We start from the raw sequence: 20,367 nt of genomic DNA, 5'->3' as shown, positions 1-20,367 counted from the left end.
TCATTCAATACCCCACTTCCATGCCTCCTCCTTCTTCTTTTTTGTTTAATGGTGCGGTCTCATCCTTCCTGAGGGTAGTTTGTAGTGCTACTTCTAGACCTAATCAGTTTATTATAGCCTACTGTATCATAGAGATATTGCTCATATTTCACATTGTTGAAGACAACTGAATGTGAATATCTTTTCTCTTCCTAATTTTCCCTGCCTACCCACAAGGCCACAACATCTGGAGGGGCCGTATGAAACCTGCTGGCGGGCCTGATCTGACCATATTGACACCCCTGTGACCTACTGTACAATAAGGTAGGGCTATGAAGGACTGAGACCAAACACTTTTCTTTTTGTGTATTTATTTGAAAAAAATAAATGCCCATGGTAAACAAATAGACATACACACACCGAAAACATAACAGTTTTGAGTAGACCCTATTTGTTAGAGTGAAAAGCAAAGGAAGTCAAATGTGTCATATCAACTCATTCAGGCATAGGCCTATCTTAAACGATAAAAACAGTCCTCCCACCTTAAGTTAGGCTACTACATGTCTGTATTTGAACCTCTTTGCGCAGCAGAGAGAACTTTTTTTCTTTAAGCTCTTTAATACTTAACTAAACCAGTATTAGAGAGTACTTTGTGCTAGACACTGGTGGAAAGATATTACATTATTAGACTGACTTAGCCTAATACTCTTCATCTATAGTGTACTCAAAGGTGTCATCAATAGGGTCAGGCTCAAAAAGTTCTGTCTCAAGTTCTGTTTCCATGGGATTGGGTGTTGGTAAGCTGCTGTCTAGCTCAAACCAAGAGTCGTACCAGGATGTTGTGGTCTCTGGTTCAGTGGTGGTCGGTGGTAGTGTGGTGGTGGTGGTGGTGGTGGTGGTTGTTGTTGTGGTGGTGCGTGCTATGTTCCTGCCGCCACCCCCCAGTCTTTGCTGACGCAGCCTGCGCAGACGCATGATGCGAAGGCGACGGAGGCGCTCGCTCTGTGAGGGAGTTGGTCCCACTTCGTTGGCCCCTGTGCCCCTGCTGTTGCCCTGACTGTCGTCTACGCTTACTGTTGGCTTAGCTGCTGGCTTGGGTACCAGACGGATGGGCCTATTGCCGTTGGTGGCCATGATCTGCTTGATGCGGTCCCAGTTGGATTTGGGCAGAGAGAAGCTGCAGGGGGTGGCAGACTTCTCATACCCCACCATGCAGAGGCGCGTCTGCTGGGTGTAGCCGTCGGCCCGTGCTGTCACACGGTACTCACCTGGGTTCAACAGTCGCCAGTAGTCTCCCATGGTAGCTATAGTATCGGAAATAGTAACAACACCAAACAATTAGGATGTGTGCGTATATGCAGTTACAATTCTACAAGACTATAATTTCTTAGGCCTATTAGGCTCATCCCAAGATTAAGGAGAGAAGGGCTAATTTTCTTTGGTTTTTAGGTCTGTTTTTTTGATGTTTGATGCCATTATTTCATTTGCATTAAACTGCCAACATCTCCAGTTCCCTTGCAACAATGGTTAAATGTTTATGGAAGTTTTGCTTTGGCGTTATCAAAACATTTTTGTTCCTCTTTCCAATGAAGTTTCAAGTGCAACATGACCATTTTGTCATTCTGCAGAGCTACAGCAAGGTCCATCTAAAATTATCAATGTGTCAACTGGGAAAAAACGGTGTTCATCTGACTTTTGAGAAGAGCGCAATTGAAAATAGATTTATCTTATAGATAAGATAGATTTATAGATAATATATTCTTTTGCACAGAATCAGAAAAACTTCACATTTATGGACTTCTTTGCTTCACCATATTAATTACCAGATGACACATTTTGTTACAGGTTGCCATTGTCCATAATGCAGAGGTCAATCTGAATATTACTGACATACTCTATTGCAGAGAGCTATAGCTCAGATGGCAGGCCTACCTGTCTTTATGTCATGCTTGATGCCTTCCACGGAAATAGTGGCATTCGCAAGGGGGTTCCCCCTCATGTCTCTCACCACCCCCTTAATGCCTCGGTGTACCTGGGCAAGGAAATCACTATGTGAATACATTACAAGGTGTTTTGTTTTGACACATTCCTGAAAACACGAAGGTCTGCGTCAGTCTGTGTCATCGCTGGGGTCACTTTAGGTTATGTCTAGATTATTATCACTCTGTTGACAGTGCTTCCTGCATATAAGATTTCAACCGATAGTACAGCTGAACCGGCCTGTTTGCTGCAATAAATCAAGGCTGTAACTGAAGGAAGTCCCAAGAAGGAAACACTGGTGTCTAAAAATAACAAGCCTATTTTAGCATTCATATCAAATATAATATCATGGACATAGAGACTGACAATCTTATTATATAACAACGTTTTAAATATGAGCTGATAGATTAATTAGGAAGATATCATTGTTTTGTAGTGAAATGACATGCATTATTGAAATGCATGAGTTAGTAGGAGTACTGTAATTGACTTTATTTTAATTACTTAATTATTAAGTTAATTAATTAATTACTTAATTGTAATTGTTTACCTGCTCTATGAAGGCCAGAAGAGACTCTCTGTTATTCTCCCATTCCTGGGGCAGCTCACTCTCATGGGGGAATTTATCACAGCCCAGGAAAACAGAGATCTCAAAGCAGTTTGTGTGCAGGTAGCTGAAGTCATTCATGCCTGCAAAAATACAAATCAAAGTATTCGCAACAACAATGACATACAGTAAAGGACAACTAAGGTACATTAAGACAATGTGACAATCAAGTCTTTCTTGTTGTCCCATTTTGTTCCTATCCTGCTTTATTTTCACAACCCACTGCTCGGTCTTTGGTATTATTTGCCCTCAATGGTGCCTTCCAGGCAGCGCTGCCTTCAAGGCACTACTCCCCTCAGTTTAGGGGTAGGATGAGGGTTGAGGGGGTTAGGGTTAGGAATAGGGTAAAGGTAGTGCCTTTTAGGCTGTGCTGCCTGGAAGGTGCCGTTGGGGACAAAAAACACCATTGAGTCCCACTGCTCCCAAAAACTCACTGCCCACAACTGGCTTCCAGCTGGCACGGTTGATGAATCCCTGTCCGGCGGTGATGTCATCTGTGTGGCAGGAGCCGCGCTGCGTCTCGGTCATGGTCAGGTGGCTGTGGGCGTAGGTCATGGCCAGCCAGCGGAACATATTCTCGTCCGCTGTCTCCCTCCATGCTCCCTCGTTCTGTCTCTGTATCCGCGCCCATGTTTCCTCGCTCATCTCGTGGTCAACGGTCGGTAGCCGTCGTCCTCCTCTGCCGAAGATCCTTGGGGGACGTTGCATGTCGTACGGGTAGGTCACGATCTTCTCCCCACCCTGAAAGTTTGCTCCCAGCACGAAAGGGGTCCGCTCCATCCAAGAAATGATGGCACGGGTCTCCATAGCTGCCTGAGAAGGTGTGAACATGCTTTTATGAATACATTATAATGTCTTTCCTTATATGTTGCTGATATGCTGCATCCATATACTCAAGGTCTTTTAGGTCTGCATCCCAATCACTTCTGATTATCCCACAGCCACGACTCAAAGAGGAGACTGTGCATTTGCCGTGGTTGTACCAAGACTTTGGTATGCTCTCCCAATGGACCTAAAAAATGTACCAACCCTTACTGCTTTTAAATTTAGGCTTAAGACACACATTTTCCATTTGGCATTTGGCAACTGCTGAACTCCTGGGTCTGGAGGACAGTACATTTTAATGTATTTGTAATACTGCTTGTTTGTGTGTGTGTGTTGTGCTGAGTTTCTCTTTTATTTCTTTTCTTTTATTCTTTTATTTCTGTAAGCTTTGGTCTTACTTACTTACTTACTTACTTACTAATACAGACTATTATTATAAGAGACAGAGATCCTCAGAAATCCATTGAGATATGCAGTGGATAACTAACAAGCAATCCTGATAAGAACTGTAGGATATGGCCTTTTACTGTGGTGAAGTAGATGAAAGTGCTGAAAACTGTTTTCAAGTTCATTTTGATGATCAGCTGTGCAGTTGTGCATACGTACCGAACCATTGGATGAGAGGAAGTTCTCCGGTAGCGGAATGTGGTGATTGGGCACAAGGCGGGGAACCCAGCCTCGGTCCTCTGCCCCCCACAGAACACTGTTAAGGTCTGGAAAGTTCTCGAAGATGTCATACCCTTCATCTGTCCAGTGCCCTAAGGCCCAGTTACCCATCTCAGAACCCTGAGGAGAAGAAAGGTACCCCATATACATTAAAGGAACAGCATCATCAGAAACTTGTAATTTCTGCCAAGAGTATTTTTAAAAGCACCAGTTGCCCAATTGATTTATTGTATTAGAACACGTGGCCTTGTTTTTTCCCCACAACATTGTCTTTGCTTCCAGTATGCTCAACCAGTTCTTTTGGAGCCAGACCTTATGCCTCAAAGAGAAGAACCTACCATCTCAAAGGCCAGCTCATAGGCATCAGGGTTGAGTGAGGGCACCAGATGAATGCGCACTCCCTCCACTAGGCGGCGCACTCTGGGGTTGTCATCGTTATACTCCTTGCAGAGGAACTGCATTAGCAGTAGGATCAGCTCCCGACCCAGGACCTCATTTCCATGGAGACCGGCTGTGTAACGAAACTCAGGTTCACCTGTCGGTGAATAGAGACAGCGAGAGAAAGAGACATTCATCATTTTAATCACATAATCACATCTCAGGTTTAGACTTATGAGATCTGTTGCTTTATCATGTGGCTGCTCTAAACCTGTTTCGTGTTCCCCAGGGTTGTCTGTGATCTCCATCGCGTACATTTTCAAGCCCTGGGAGCTCTTGCCAATGTTATAAATTCTTGTGATGTTGGGACACTCTTCATTTACCACTTTCATCATCTGCAAGGAGGAGGAGACGGATATCATGTAAAGTGGAAAATAAATAGGCTATTTATAGTCACTGTTTATAGTTCACTCCCAAAGATAATGGCCCACATATTCTAGGTTTGCTTGAGTGACATGGTAGGTTTTCGCTTGTGAAGACTTGTTGGAGTGATGGTCTTACCTGCCTCATCTCCTTGTAGTTGTGGTGTCTGAAGTCCAAGTCATCTGTGCGGACAACCTCATTCTCACTGGTGTAGCTTTCTGTAGGAAAATATCATATGTTCCATATGTAACTGTAACTACATATATCATACGTATGTACACAATGTATTTGAAACATGATGGTATTGAGAAAAGATATTTCTTATTCCATTTTCTCTCAAAATCGAAAGCAGCGGTTCTTACTGGGTAAAGGGCAGGCCATCACCTCTATGCGCATGCACAGGCTGCCGTTCCAGCTTTGTGGTAAGATGCGGATGTAGCGAGCCACCACAGGCCAGGTGAACTGAGTCAACACTGGAGTGTCTTTATCCACATTCCCGTAGAAAAGCTTTGAGGGGAGAGAGGGACGGAGAGGAGATCAACTTTTGGCTCCATGAAAAGCATTGTTCTAGAGCATTTTTTTGCAAGCGTGTACTGTGAGACTGCTGTCAGAGTTGTGCATAATGACAAATCCAGTCATAAGACTCCCATACTGAAAATTGTGTGAATACATGAAAAGGGAAATGACAGATGATAGATATAACCTATAAAAGTTGTGGTTATCAGATTAAGATCAGATTAAGACTGGCCCACATCACTGGATTACACAGATGAATGGTTTATAAGCTCACCCATTCCGCATAACCATCATGAAGCACTGTCCATTCCCGAGTATCATTGCTGAAAGCCACAAAGTAGGCGGACACGAAATCTTCACTAAATGGAAAAGGGAGAAAAAATGTCTTACAAGAAGTTGAATAAAAAATTTCAATCAGATAAATTGGACAGCATGAATCAATATTTTGATGATGGCTTTTGGATACCCTGTTTCAGTCATGGTGAAATATTGGTTTGCCATGCTCCCCTGACATTGGAATATTCAGTCGTTAAAAGAACGAGTCCTTACTGAATGCCAGAGTTCCTGCCCTGGGTGATGACCCCAGTGAACTCCACCTCCCTCCTGGCGTCCACCTGAATCCAGTGCTGCTTGTCATCAGGGTCGACACACCACCCTCCACCATATGGAGTATCCTCCTCATCATTGCCTGAACTCTTCAAAGACAACAAACACCCACACCATAACAAAGCTGTGCTACAGTATGTGACTGACACAAATGGAATTGCTGTACACGGAGAATGCCACAATGTGCACATATTTGGGCTGTGTTTTACCTAAACCACAGACCAAAAACCACAGTATATAGATTTGTCAGTCATCGTGAAGCAACTGTTTTGTGTCTGTGTGTCAGTACAGGATTTCTTGTTCTGAGAGCAATCTGACAAACCTGCATATTGAGGCGTCCTCTTTGGGCATTAAAGCCATAGTGTGACATGGAGGAGGCCAAGATCTGATCGTCCTCCACTTTATGTGACTCCATCCCAAGAGGAGGGCATTCTGGGGTGTGGAGAAGAAACACTTGCATTAGACACATTTTCTTAGTAGACGTGTCAGATGTTGTACATGACAACAGTCATGTTTAGGTTTATTGTTTCTTGCGCTCCATATGTGTGAAGACATTAATCATAGATGTATAGATGTTTGCATATAGATGTGTTGTGTTCTAACACTCCTTATATTAATCATGAGAACAAGACACTGGTTTGAGTTTGCTGTTGAAGCAACATGAGTTAAAGCCACAGCAGAGAGTAGAATGGAGCAGGAGCCAGTTGTGAGTCAGCTCGTTCCAGAAACTCTCTGTGGTAAGTCTCCAAGTCCCGTAATCTTATCCAAAAGCTCCTCTGCTAGTGGAAAATAAATGTGGAGTTGCATTGCTTTGGTCGTCCAGTGTCCTGTGGAATTCTCTAAAAAAGGATTCCTTTTGTTCCCAGAAACAAATTCAGATTTCCCAAGCCAAGCTGCTTGGAGAGTTGAGTAATATATTGCTAAAATTCCTTAGAGCATAGAATGGTATATCCAAAGGTATGTGCAAAGTGGGACAGTGGATTACTGGTAAAGGGGAAGGACCCTGGGTGCTATGTTTGGAAAAGGAGGAAGGGGTATACAGCAGTAAAGATAAAAAAAGAGGCCATTAGACATTTTAAGACCATTACTCTTTGGCTCGACATAGACGGGGATCTGCTTTATTCTCTCCTCTTCCTCCTCCTCCCACTTCTTCCTCTCCCTTTCAGCTGGTGTGCAGAGAGAGAGAGAGAGAGAGAGAGAGAGAGAAGGAAATTGAGCTTTTATGGTTTGCATGTCTCCACACAGCATAACACTTTATATGCGGATCATTTCCATGATCTCATTTCCATTTAAATGCACAACAAATAATAAAAAAGCTTAACATCTCCCCCCCCAAAATAACAAATAAAGACTATAGATGCTACCCAGTTCCACTTTCTGCAATTCATTATGGAAGACATTGATGAAACTACATAGACTTTCAGACTTGTAAGATCGGAGGTAGAATTACAGCAACAGCATATGATCCTCTTAACAGATGTAAAATTAAAAGAAAAATCAGAACAGTGCCAAGGTGGCCCCCCAAATATATTCGGCTTTCTAAGGTTTCTGTAAGGAATCTACATGGAAACAGCTGGGTTTCTTTTACTTCTGTTCCTTTCCTCCCCCTTACCCTCTCTATTTGGCCGTGCAAGTGGAGCACATCCACTACCCCCACCCCACAACCTCGAGCCAGATCCTTTCTCTCAAATCTCCGTCGGGAGCTCCACCAAACCAGATATTTCCTCCAGCTTCCTCTAGGTTCCACGCAACCAGTCCGTCCACATCCCAGTGGGTCAGTTTCTGGCCCATTAAATCTCTCCTCACTCAGCTCCCTGACCCAGCATCTCTCCCACTGCATGCTGTATAAAGAAAAGTAAACAGCAGCATGTGGCCCCAACGTAACTGGCCAGCCCATAATATGAGTTAAGGAGCCTCGGAATGACCATGGCCACAGAGGTCCACAATGACTCAGGCGCCCTCTGAAGAATAGAGGGGAAACCACTCAAGGTGCAGTTATGGGAGCCATAAAGAGAAGTGTGGCGCTAAAGCTTTCTCTTTTGCTGGCTGACAGATGGATTTAAAAGTGATTTAAAACCTCTCTCCTCCTTCTCCTTCCGGGCCTTCTCCGCCTTCAACGCCTCCTCCTCCTCCTTCTTGGTAGCCACTGTTGAAATGAGAGCAAGCGAATCAAAAACAACACTTTCAAAAAAATGCTAGATGATCATGAAAATGTCAGCTATGATTTAATATGATTGAATTAAAGTGATTCAGTACATACAGTCTTTATAGTCGTCCTCGTACTCCTCATACCAAGGGATAGCAACTGCTGGGGCTACTGTCTCCTCTAGTGGAAAGACATGGATGGATATGTGTGTTACAGGCATACGATACTGCACATAATCATTTTCAATAGCAATTCTACAGTTAGAGCAGGCAGCATCAGTTATGACTGTTGATAGTCTCCTATTTTTAAAAAGTGCTCCCAGCGCCTTTACCTAATCCGGAAGCTTAATAACTTTGGTGTCAATAAGGACATCCTCCAAATAGTGTATAAAAACCTAGTGGAGAGCATTTTGTCCTTTAATATGATTACGTGGTATGGCAATCTAAATGCCAAGTGGAGAAGCAAACTTCAGAAAATAGTCAACATGGCCTCAAAGATTATAGGGAAGCCACAAAAGCAACTGAGCATAATCTACATAGAAAACACCATAAGTAAAGTCAGAAAAATCATCAGTGATCCCTCCCATCCATTATACAGCGAATTTGAGCTTCTCCCCTCAGGTAGGCGCTATAGGGTGCCTAACACCAGTAAAAATATTTTTAGAAACTCTTTTGTCCCTAATGGTATCAGGGTGATAAACAGTGCAGGGACTCTTACTGGAAGTACTTCAGTTATTTTTTAAGTCAGTTATTTATCATATTTATTAGCTAGCCTAGCAATGCATGGAGTGCTTAGGCCTATTTATTTATTGACTGGTATTTATTGACTGGCCAGGCTTGTCTGTTTTTCATACGATATGCAGTGCTTCTGAAATTGAATGTGTGGTGCTTGTCTGTCCTGTATGTTGTATGTTGTATGTTTTATGGTGAAACTAAAGACGAATTTCCACTTTGTGGATAATAAAGTTTTTTGTATTGTTGTATTGTATTGTATTATCTGTTGACTTTTGAAAATCCAAAATCCAATGAAGGCCACAGTGGAAACATTATCCAATAAAATATACATATATTTTAAATTATTGACGTTAAACAAATGCTACTGGTAAACTGTTCTTGTAGTGCTCATACAGTGTGCCCTCTTTTAGATCTAATTTCACAACATCCCCTGTAAGAGCCCATGCTATTGTTTACCTGGTATAGGTAAGTATATGCTTGGATCCTCTGTTGTTGTCTCTTCCTTGACTTTAGGTCGTAGATCAGGCTCTGTTACCTCATCTGAAACAAAACAGAGTGCTTAGGAAACAGTGGAGTTGCGTCACTTTAAGGTATACAGGAACGTACATGAGGAACACAGCTCCTATTCATGCACACTTTTTTTACAGTAAGAATCAACTGACATTCCGCAACAATAGTAAGGAACAAATTGAGCAAAGACAGACAATGCACTGTTGAAAGTGCTACAGTAGCTCTATGATGCAACTTGGTGCTGACACAACAGGATGGACAATGAGAAATTTGATTATGAGATCAGATGAGAACAAAATAATAAAAAAAAACATGAGTTCATATATTAAAAATGAATCACATTATTTACTCATCTAAGTCTACGTATTCCAGAGGGCGTCCCAGTTATCAGTACCCTGAGGGATTTCTTTGTCGACATGCAGGGTCAGACTTTTTCTACCTTCAATCTTTTTCAATTATGGGGGGAAAAAGAGGCCAAAGTGAGGATCAAAGCAGGACCCCAACCCAGGAGACACTCACACACACACACACACACACACACACACACACACACACACACACACACACACACACACACACACACACACACACACACACACACTCAGACTCTGTATCTCATCTGATCTCTGAAGTGCCAGCAGTGAGCTTCAAGAGTGGTTAGACAAATGATAGAAACCAGCACAGCAACCTGGTTTCTGGCTGAGACAGGAGGTTAGCACTCGGATTTGAGTGCAAATGCATTCAAGATCAAGACATGCAGCCATCGAGTAATTGGACAATTTAAGTCAATTTGGACAATGTCTGCTAAATTAATGAATGTAAATTGTAAATGTGTATGGCAGGTGAAAACAGTATCGGCCATGATATTAGTGCTGTGAAAAGGTATTTGCCCCCTGATTTGTTCTATTTTTGCACAAATTTTGTCACACAATGCTTATTGAAAGGAATGAGTTATTCAAAGCCTGTATCACATGTGAAAAAACAAAAAGTGATTGCCCCCCTAAACCTAATAACTGGTTGAGCCTCGGTGGCAACAACAGTAATCAAATGTTTCAAACAAGTCATTTACATTGCTGCAGAGGATTTTTGGCCCACTCTTGTTTTACAGAACATTTTAATTCTACCATATTGAAATGTTCTCGAGCATGAATTGCCTTTTTTAAGGTCATGCCACCACAGCATCTCAATCGGTCATGACTTTGACAAGGCCCGTCCGAAACCTTAAATTGGTTACCCAGACCCTGAAGCAGTAAAGCAGCCCCAGAGCATCACACATACACCACAGTGTTTGACTGTTGGTATGCTCTTATTGTAGTATGCGGTGTTAGCTTTATGCCAGATATAATACCCATGTCTTGCAAAAAGTTCCACTTTTGACTCATCAATACACAGAATCCCAAAAGTCTTAGGGGTCATCAAGATGTTTTTTTTTTTGCCAAATGTAAGATGAGCCTTTGTGTTCTTTTTGGTCAGCAGTGTTTTTCATCTTGCAACTCTCTCATGGATGCCATTTTTGCCCTTTCGTATTGTGGAATCATGACCACTCACCTTAATTTAGGCAAGCAAAGCCTGCAGTTATTTGTGTTAGCCTGTTTTTTTTGTGACCTGCTGGATAAGTTGACTATGCGCTCTTGGAAGAATTGTAGGCTGGCCACTCCTGGGAAGGTTCACCACAATTTCACATTTTCTCCATTTGTAGATAATGGCTCTCACCATGGTTCATTGGAGTCCCAAAGCCTTAGAAATGGATTTGTAACTCTTTCCAGACTGGTATGTCAGTGACTTTCATTATCATCTGTTCTTGAATTTCTTCTCGTAGCATCATGTAGCCTGAGAAAACCCTGACGAACTTCCGGCAAATTTGGGATTTGGGTCTGGTGTCAATCGGGCTAAGCAAGCATCATGTGCTTCTTTTTGACACCTTTTAGCCCACATCAGATTACAGGTTATATTTAAAAGATGTTTAGATTCAACAGGGATGGCAGTAATCATACCTGGGTGTGTCTGTGATGTTGAACCCAAACTGTCAATTAAATTGGGTTATCTGGTTAATTTGGTAACTAAGGGGGCAATTTCTTTTTCACATTGGGTCAGGTAGGGTTTGAAAACTCTTTTCTTTCAACAAATGAAATCATAATATAAAAATGGCATTCCGTGTTTACTTGGGTTATCTCTGTCAAATATTAAAATGAGTTTGATTATCTGAAACATTTTAGTGTGTCAAACATGCAAAATAACTAGCATGCTAGACTAAGCTATGACTCTCATCATTTTCTTTCACAAAACATTTTTTTTCTGTCTTCGCACAATACTGACACATTTAGTAAAATATTGTTTGTCTTCACAGTGCCACTGTGGAATGACTGTATATGTTAATAGGCTTCAAATGAAGTGAAGTGAACTGTTGCTATTGGTATGGAGCGTTACAACATTAAATAGCCCATCAACAGCAGAAAGGAACATTAAGCGATGGACTTTTGGATATTTTCGTAAAGAATCTAACAATTGTTAAGTTCAGTTTGTAGTACTGAGCAGTTAAACTATCCTGATTGAACTTAAAAAGAGCATTGATCAAATGCTGCTGGAGAAGAAGGGCCAAAGGGAAAGGCGGTGTGTAATTTCGCAAATTATCTGTGTCTGCCATCCACATGTCCCCCTCAAAGTAGAGCCGGATCTGAATCAAGGTCACAATCATATGATTCAGATCCGGCTAGAAAGTTCCGTCCACAGAGGCCAGTGGTAAAGGTCATGACCAATCATTGCATCTCCAGTTTCTATTTCAAACCAGGAAGATGTTTCAGAGACAACTAAAGTGTTGGAGAGAGCTGAGGTGTCCTTACCGTGGCCTGGGTACAGAGGTTGCCCCCTGTCAGTGTTCTCTGGGGGAGCAGGCAGCACTACAAGAGGAGATAAAAAAAAGCCCTTGTCACTCATATTCAACACAGAAACACTTTGAATGGCATACAAACTGAGATGTTCCATTAAAGAGCCAGTGCATGGGTCTTCCATTTAAAGATACACCCATGCACCGTGGTGCAACAGGCCACAGCGTCTGTACCACATTCGTGTCCAAGTGCCCACAATGATCCAGCTCAAATCCAACCCATCTTTCTTTCCCATTCACTTCCTGTCACTCTTCACTGTCCTATATCTGAATAAAAGCAACAGCCCAAAAAATTGTAATATGGACTATGGATCTGTATTAAAATGGCTGGGTTGGATACAGTGCTGGGTTGCTTATTATACCTAATCCTGATGGATACAGTGCTGGGTTACTTACTGCACCTAACATTCCAGTAATACAGGTGCAACAGAGTGGCAATACCAGTATTTCTTAATTGAACATTCATATCATGCATCCTCACATCAAACACTTTTGATTTATTACTGCATAACAACTTGTTTGCGCAGACATTCCCACAACACTTTTCAAATTCCTGAAGCCTTTAGGGTATGTCTCTTTCAGCAATAGTCTAATTGCAATGATTGCAGCAATAAACTTTGATGTTGAACAAAGCAGTCAATCTCCTTGAGAAATAATTTTTAATTTTCTATGGTGAAACCACAGGTGAAGAACTGTAGAGGAACTCATGATGCCGGCGGCGGTGTGACCATGTGACGGTGTGACGGTGAGATGCGACTGACAAACACGTAAAGCAACATGGTTAACGCAGCTGCAGCTGTTAACGCTTGTACTTACCATCACCCCAGCCAAGCTCCCGAAGTAGTGTCTCCTCTTCCTCCTCCATTGTAGGTTTCCTTGGTGTGGCCTTCTCTGGCTTGGATTTTGGAGTAGACTTTGGAGCCTTAGGCTTCTTGGTGGGTTTTGGTTTTTTGGTGGGTTTAGGTGCCTTTGGTTTCTTTGTGGGTTTAGGTGCTTTGGGTTTTTTGGTCGGTTTGGGTGCTTTAGGCTTTTTGGATGGCTTGGGAGCTTTTGGCTTCTTTGACTTTGGATTTTCTGAAAGAGGAGATGAGGGAAAATGCAACACTTAAAAACAAAACAAAACAAAAAAACATTTTGCTTCTTTTTGTTTACATCATTCCACAACATATCTGTTATTTCTCATGCTCTGGCATAATGTTCCATTTATTATTTCATGTTTTGTTTCCAACTTTTTTAGTTTATTCCATGTGCAGGTGTCTTTCATTATAAGCTAAACATGAACCAAAGACTTATTTGCCTGGGTTTTGCATTTTACTTCATTAGTTCCGACCACTGAATAAGCGTTTCTGTGTTTCAAGCTTTATAAATGTGTTGTGGAACCCTTATGTAACTCACTGCACAGCTTGCCAGTGACCTCGGCTCAGGACTGTGTTGCATTAGGCAACAGCTCAAGTGCATGTCAATGCCTTCGGCAAACCTCTGATGCTGTCTGCCTTCTAACAAGTCACACACTTTCTTAGCAGAGACAACGCTGAACACACTGATTCTTTTGTTGCAGCCCCCTCATGGCACATTGGAAACAGTGACGAGCACGTTGACGTTGCTTTACATTCATGTTCTGACAGATCTAGTCTCTGCCAATGAACCACTCAGCTCAGACCAAGCAAAGGCTATGCAATCTACAACTATATGCTGCAGAGAAGAAGAATGTCATGAATGCTATACACTAATAGCATACAGATTGCATCAGCCAGGTGCCACATCACATTGTATGTCCGCTTTCTTATAAATGGATCATATGTATCCTGTTTTGTAAGTTAAGTAATGTACCCTGAGAATTTCTGTCCAAAAATGAGGTCAACTGATTAAACAGAAATCTACTTTCACCTGCATTTCTCGAGGGAGCTATTTTCCATCCCTTCCTAAAGTGGGTCCTGTGATTCTGGGATAACATTGTTTCATCCCCTATTTTGTTATAGAGAATTTAACTTGCTTTACACCGTGGAAAATTTTATTAGTCTGGGCAGCCTTAAAAAAAAAAAACAGACACCGATGTTACATGCTCTCAACATGAATTGTGCTCAGCCACAGTTGAGTGCCAAAATATGTCATCTGACCCATATTTTTTAATCACAAACAAATACATAACATGCGGTGCCTCTTGTTCTGCTCTCTTCATTAAAAACAGGAGTGGGTATTTATGTCTTGAACATATTCAAACTGTTTTCATCATTTTCTAGTGCTTTGATAATGGTGCAGGGAGACATCTGCAACATATTAAAAGTGTGGTGGGCTCGAGGACTGCTGAAACTCAAAATGAAGGGGGGTGGGGGGGAGATAACACGTTGCACCACACAGATGATTTAGAGAATTCCACACAGGGTGCACTTTACGGAAGACGGCGCAGAATATTTGATTAACCAAAAAGTGTAATGCATGTCAACAACTTCACTGAAACAAAGTCTAGGATGAGAGATTGCATATTTCATAAACTCAAATGAAAGAGCTGATTGCATTGATAATAATAATAATTTGAAGTGAACTGAAAACTAGTGAGAATTGTTTGACTGTGACTAGAGTTGGAAGTGGATATGAGGCATACATGTCTTCCTCTGCTGTGAAGAGAAAACAACCTTATATAAAAAAAATCACCTCACAGATGAATCACTAATGCCCTACATACCACACAATTACTCACACAACTTTTACAATCTTTGTTTCCACCACGCCATGAACTAATATATAACAAATGTGCAATTAAAAGTGATGGTTCCCAATGGAATCCATCTCCACACTGAAACAATTGTGAAATCCTCAGACCAGAGACAAAAACACTAGCCGTATTCACTTCAGTGCAAACCAAATGTTTGGTCTGAGGAGTTCTATACTGCGCCACTTCAAACCACAACCTACTCCTTCATTACGGCAAGAAAGAGAGGAGGGGAGCTGAAGGGAGGGGGAGCAAGAGAAACCCCTTTTTTCATGTGTGTGTGTGTGTGTGTGTGTGTGTGTGTGTAATATTCCCGTACTCCCGTCTGCAGCTGTGCTTCCCATTCCACTCCTTCGGTACCCAACAGTGATTTCTTTTCCAAATGTGGTCACTGCTGCGGTGCTGCTAGTCCTGTAGGAGCGTGTTTGAACAGATAGAGGTGGTGGGAGGGAAGGAGGCGCTAACTCAGTGCAGTGTGGTGTAGTGTAGTGTGACTGCTGAACCACTATAGCCACACTGATAACGCCTTGGATGGGGAGACTCACTGACACTGTGCAGCTGTGCGTGTCGGGCTCGCTGCCAATGATTCTCACCACTGTCATGGAAACACAAAGGCTAGACGCACCATTTGTACAGACTTTTTTTCTTAGGGCAAAATGACACTGTATAGAGTCTAATTTGACCAGTCTACAATTGTGACAGTTAGATGGTAAAATGGTGTGATGTTTGTACATTTGCATGTCATATTGTATATAGTCATTTCACATTACTCAATACTGTATTAAAGGAAAGTTCTCTTTTCTAGAACATGATGCTTATTTGCATATGAACTTAAACAGTAATGACCTTCACCTGTAGGGTCTTCCTGTGGGGACCTCTTGGCCCTCAGGTCATGTCTGATGGCGTCCATCCCATCAGCGGGGCTGTCCATCAGAGTCCACTCTGCCGCCCTTCCCTGCGCCCCTGTAATTTTCTCGGCAGGCGACTCATTGTGCTGAATCAGAGCTCGTCTGGCCGTCTCCTCGTCTGTCTGCTCTTCCGCGCCGGCGGCGATCCAGCAGCAGAGAGCGAGCAGGGACGCCAGGAACGCCAGCGGCAGCTCCGCACGCATCCTCGCCTCGATGTGATGCTGTGTTCGCCAAGACAGGAGACAGCGCTGAGGTATGTCTCACGCAGGATCTGAAAGAGTTAGTAGCAGCAGTCCAGGAAAAAGTCCTTTAACTCCTTCGCTAAGGGCAACAACAAGACCGCCTACAGGTTTAAAAACAAGCACTTGGAAAAAAAAGGCAAAAAATGTGCTTTCTCCTCACAACAGATGGTTAGTGTGAAATTGCTTCAAACAAATGTCAAAATTAAGAAAGGTTTTGGTCTTTAAAAGTTGACCAAGGACAAATATTTGTCTTTGCCGTTTCTTGTTTATCTGAGAATAAACAGTAGCCTACTCTAAAAGTCAAAGTTACGAAAGTCCTGAAAAGTTGTGCAGCAGGGATGGACAGAGTGACTGCAGGAGAAACTGGAAGCCCCTACAGTCAGCCTCAATCTCTCCTGCGTGTTTCTTTTAAGAGGCTCCTTCACAGTAGAATTCCTCTGACATCCCCCTTTTTAGGGTGGGAGGGAAAAGAAATAACCCTAAACGTCACATTCCAGGGGAGGGGACAACAAAGAGGGAGAAAAGTAGAGAGGAGAGAGAGGGGGAGAAATAGAGAGACAGAGAGAGAGAGAGAGAGAGAGAGAGGGACAGGCAGACAGAGAGAGGGAGGAAGATAGATAGAGAGAGAGACTTCTTTCGTTTTATCTCAAACATGAGAGCAGATTGTACTACTCTGTATCCAGTGACTTCCAGTCAAAGCTATAAAGTCAGCTGCAGAGCACTGTTAAAGGGAGCAAATGTTAGAAAGCAATAATTGTAGCACATCAACATTTTGAAGCGCCAGTGAAGATAATATATTCATGTATACACACACACACACACACACACACACACACACACAGATACATACTGTATGCCTTCTATATGCATATATATATATATATTACAGACAGACAGACAGACAGACAATGAGATGTGGCTCAGACACATTGCAAGCTCAGGCTCTTCATGATGAAGCTGGAGGAGGGAATGCATACAGTGCGGTTTTCCACTGTGTCAAACAAAATCAGATGTTGGTATGTTCTGAGGGGTTTTAATACAGTGCCCCATACTGGTGAATCAGCACACCAGACACTTCCCGCCCTGGGACTTAGAATTGCTTTTTCAGAGTCACACACTAAGGATTTCACCAAACAATCACTTTCACATTACTATTCACATTCTTATTATCATTTCACATTTTTATCAATATCTCCTTATTCTTCCTGCTTACAGCTGTTCTCTCCCTTGTTGAAACAAAAAGATAATGCAATCAATGATGTCAGTGAGTCATATCACTGACTCATCCCTCGAGAGGGAGGTCAGCATTTTTGGAACACAAATAACAAAATGAGTGACTCATAAGTCTTCAGAGAATTTCAGATCGAGAGGAGGTGTAGATTTCCATAACAATTAGCTTGCATGCGACTGTTATATTATTGCTCTGCATTGAATATGTCTCGAGTTCACAGCTGGCAGTCAAACATTCTCATTTGTATCAGACTTGCAAACAACAAATGTATTCAAGCTTTCTATAGCTTCAGAATTTTCAGCACCATGTTACCATGCACTCTTTAAAATGGTGCTTTGGGTGCTATTTAGAACCATGCAGGCTTTAAAGAACTCTTAGGGTTCCCTTTGATGAACTCTTCAAAATTGTTGAAAGAACCATTTAGGGGTACCATTGAAGCATGCAATAGAGTAATTTTTGGTTATAGCACCTTTGTTTCTTGAGTGTATAGCAACACAACAGTTATGAATAATGAAAAGAGGTTAGTTTACACTCCATCTATTACATCATTTGTATAAATTCTTTCAAAATATATAATTTCATAATTCAATCCCTATAAGATATGATTAGAGAGTTCAGTTGTTGTGGTGTCTGCGGATACCCAAAAAGAAGGTTACTATTGACGAGTTAGACATCTGAAGATAACACAAACCATGTGTTTGATTGCACACAGCTGTGCGCCTCCTGGGATTATCTGGACCTCACTCAAACATGTTTTGCTCTAAAAGCTTGCCCTTCCAACCAGGCCAGGAAGCCATTCAAACGCTGGCCCGACACATTTGCCAATGATATCCTGTCTGCAGTTCTGTCATGCATCTTTGTGGTGTCTTTGATGTTCCCTTTTCGTTTTGAAATGACTATTATGCCTTCGGTTAAAATGATCATATTTATTGTCATCCTTTGGTTTTGGTTAAGTACTCTCAGGATGTTTAGATACTGTAGGCTGCACTGTTGCAGTGGATTTGTAATTGGATCACAAATTCAAATAATGAATCCCAAAAGATTAAACTTAGTGCATGAGACATCTTGACAAGTCATTGCATTTTAGGTTTTGTTTATTTAAAAAATCATCTCATTATGAAAATATTTGCAGTGTTTGAGACTGTATAAAATAGGGTAACATGTTATTTAAAGCAGAGCACAAGATATGTACAATTCAATCTGTCACTACATAAATATTCATGAAGCAAGAAACTGTTCTGAAAATACATTATATTAACAATAATACTCTTATATAATTAATCTTATCCACATTTTTCCCTCGAGGTAATAGTAGCCTAATCAATTACTTTGATCTGACATTAGAATGAAGTTGAATACGCATGGTGGTTGTACATTTGCGTATGAAACGGTGGCTGTGAGAACACAAATGGAATAGGCTCATGACACTGGAACCTACTCATGGCCATGCTGGACGGACACACGGGGTATGTTAGATACTGTAGTCCATACTGGTCCTGATCATCAATTCTTTGACCCTCTCGTTCCTTCTTCCACTTTGTGCGCCGATTCTGAAACCATACTTTGACCTGCGTCTCAGACAGATTCAAGGCCTTCGCGATTCCAAAGCGTTCAAACACGGACAGATAGTGACTGTTTCTGAAACTGTGCTCCAAAATACGCAATTGTTCTAGAGTGAACGCAGTCCGAATGCGTCTTGCCTTGGCTTTGAACGTGGACTGCTCTGAGAGAGTTGCCAGTTCATCACCTGCAGTCGCACCTGTCACTTGAGTCTCTTCACCGCTGGATGCGTGCATAGTTCCTTCCTCCTCATCTCCAGTTGATTCATATTCTGAAATGAAGCGTACAACATGTCGGTAAGACACAAACTAAAATCACATGGGTGTGAATACGTCTAAAATATAATCCCCTCATGATCATTCAACATGCCCAATAGGCTTAACTTACCATATTTGTGCGTCAAGAAGTCATTGTGAGATGGAGCATCACGAGTTGAATTCCCGGTGAATTTCACTGGGTCAAGAATATCTGTTACAGAGAAAGAGGTGATGGTGCTCGGTGGCATCTTCCTGTTTTCCTGATGCATCTTGAAATTTCAGACACTTTCAGACACAACCTTCGGGGCCACCAGCCTGTCCTGTTTGGAGGCCTTGCGCACTTGTTCCCTTTTATATATGACTGCCAGCACACGACGCTCACGCTTGTAAAATTAACATTTTTAAAAGGCACTCAAAGGCGGTTGTGGTTCTGAGATGACAATACAAGGTACTGGGCTCTTCCTCATAAATGCGTAACCTCACACAAAGTACACACGTCTTGCTCAGGGACTCCCGCGTTGACACTTGCACATGCAAATGCGTGTCCCAGCGGGTGTGTCGGAGTCTTAGTTATTTATTGCAGTGCATCTGGTTAAAATGTGCCCTTTTCTTTAGAAACGTGTATTTTTTTGTTTTAGCTCATGTCGTTATTTGCAATTGTGTGGATTTTACGCCACTAGAGCACGTGAACTGCACTTGTAATGCAAATTAATCGACTCCCCAGACAAGAGAAAGTGAGACGTGTCGTTTGCTTACTGTGCTGTTTTCAAACGGAAATAAAATGCATAATTTAAGTCCTATAAGTCGTGACACGCTTCGAAATCTACTTTGAAAGGAACATTTGGTTTTTACTAGCAAATGACCTCCATCAGGAAACAATTTGAACTGAGAATAGGATGCCAACAAAATTATTGCATCCAACGTTGAGTTTTCCAGATCTCCAGATCTTCCAGAGTCCCTTCCTAAAAAGTTACATTTTAATGTTATTTTCCTTTTTCAAAATGCCAACTGAATATTCTATATTGTCTATATGTCTCCGGCAGTGTTTTGTATTGTTAAACCACAGACATCATATTGTACAGCTTCTTATATGGTTAAAACTCATTTATATCAAACTCAACTTCAGCATCACTATTCTCCCATACATACAAGCGATGTTCATGTGGTGGCAGCCAGGTCTTGACTGATGTCCCGTCCACATAGAG

At 41.9% G+C, this 20,367-nt stretch overlaps 1 protein-coding gene across 2 annotated transcripts; it reads right to left on the bottom strand.

The window, feature by feature from the left end:
• Nucleotides 1–331: 331 nt before the first annotated feature.
• aebp1a (AE binding protein 1a) lies at nucleotides 332–16,482 on the bottom strand. Of its 2 annotated transcripts, none has more exons than XM_062528126.1 (19): nucleotides 15,811–16,482; nucleotides 13,071–13,328; nucleotides 12,211–12,267; nucleotides 9,317–9,400; nucleotides 8,241–8,306; nucleotides 8,058–8,126; nucleotides 7,069–7,146; nucleotides 6,303–6,412; nucleotides 5,924–6,069; nucleotides 5,649–5,733; nucleotides 5,221–5,365; nucleotides 4,997–5,076; nucleotides 4,707–4,830; nucleotides 4,396–4,592; nucleotides 3,998–4,177; nucleotides 3,001–3,379; nucleotides 2,510–2,649; nucleotides 1,912–2,011; nucleotides 332–1,283 (listed from the first exon to the last, which is right to left on the bottom strand). In XM_062528126.1, exons 1-19 carry the CDS (start codon nucleotides 16,073–16,075, stop codon nucleotides 679–681), a joined length of 3,168 nt encoding a protein of 1,055 aa, XP_062384110.1. In that variant the 5' UTR covers nucleotides 16,076–16,482; the 3' UTR covers nucleotides 332–678. The 2 variants fall into 2 exon arrangements, with proteins under 2 accessions (XP_062384110.1, XP_062384112.1); XM_062528128.1 differs by having other exon boundaries at nucleotides 15,817–16,482.
• Nucleotides 16,483–20,367: the final 3,885 nt, after the last annotated feature.

The sequence above is a fragment of the Sardina pilchardus genome, chromosome 23, assembly GCF_963854185.1.
Source record: "Sardina pilchardus chromosome 23, fSarPil1.1, whole genome shotgun sequence".
In the NCBI taxonomy this organism is placed as follows: domain Eukaryota; kingdom Metazoa; phylum Chordata; class Actinopteri; order Clupeiformes; family Clupeidae; genus Sardina; species Sardina pilchardus.
The sequence above is the reverse complement of the archived record's forward strand: the minus strand, read 5'-3'. Positions and strand labels throughout refer to the sequence as shown.

What these genes read in the sequence shown, in the direction of transcription:
- aebp1a (XM_062528126.1), bottom strand. Translation starts at nt 16,075, where the DNA reads ATGCGTGCGGAGCTGCCGCTGGCGTTCCTGGCGTCCCTGCTCGCTCTC. An exon ending in GATGGCCTGCCCTTTACCCA is followed by an intron (nt 5,077 to 5,220) that starts GTAAGAACCGCT and finishes ATTTTCCTACAG; the next exon opens with AAAGCTACACCAGTGAGAAT. An exon ending in CAAGCATGACATAAAGACAG is followed by an intron (nt 1,284 to 1,911) that starts GTAGGCCTGCCA and finishes CCGATACTATAG; the next exon opens with CTACCATGGGAGACTACTGG.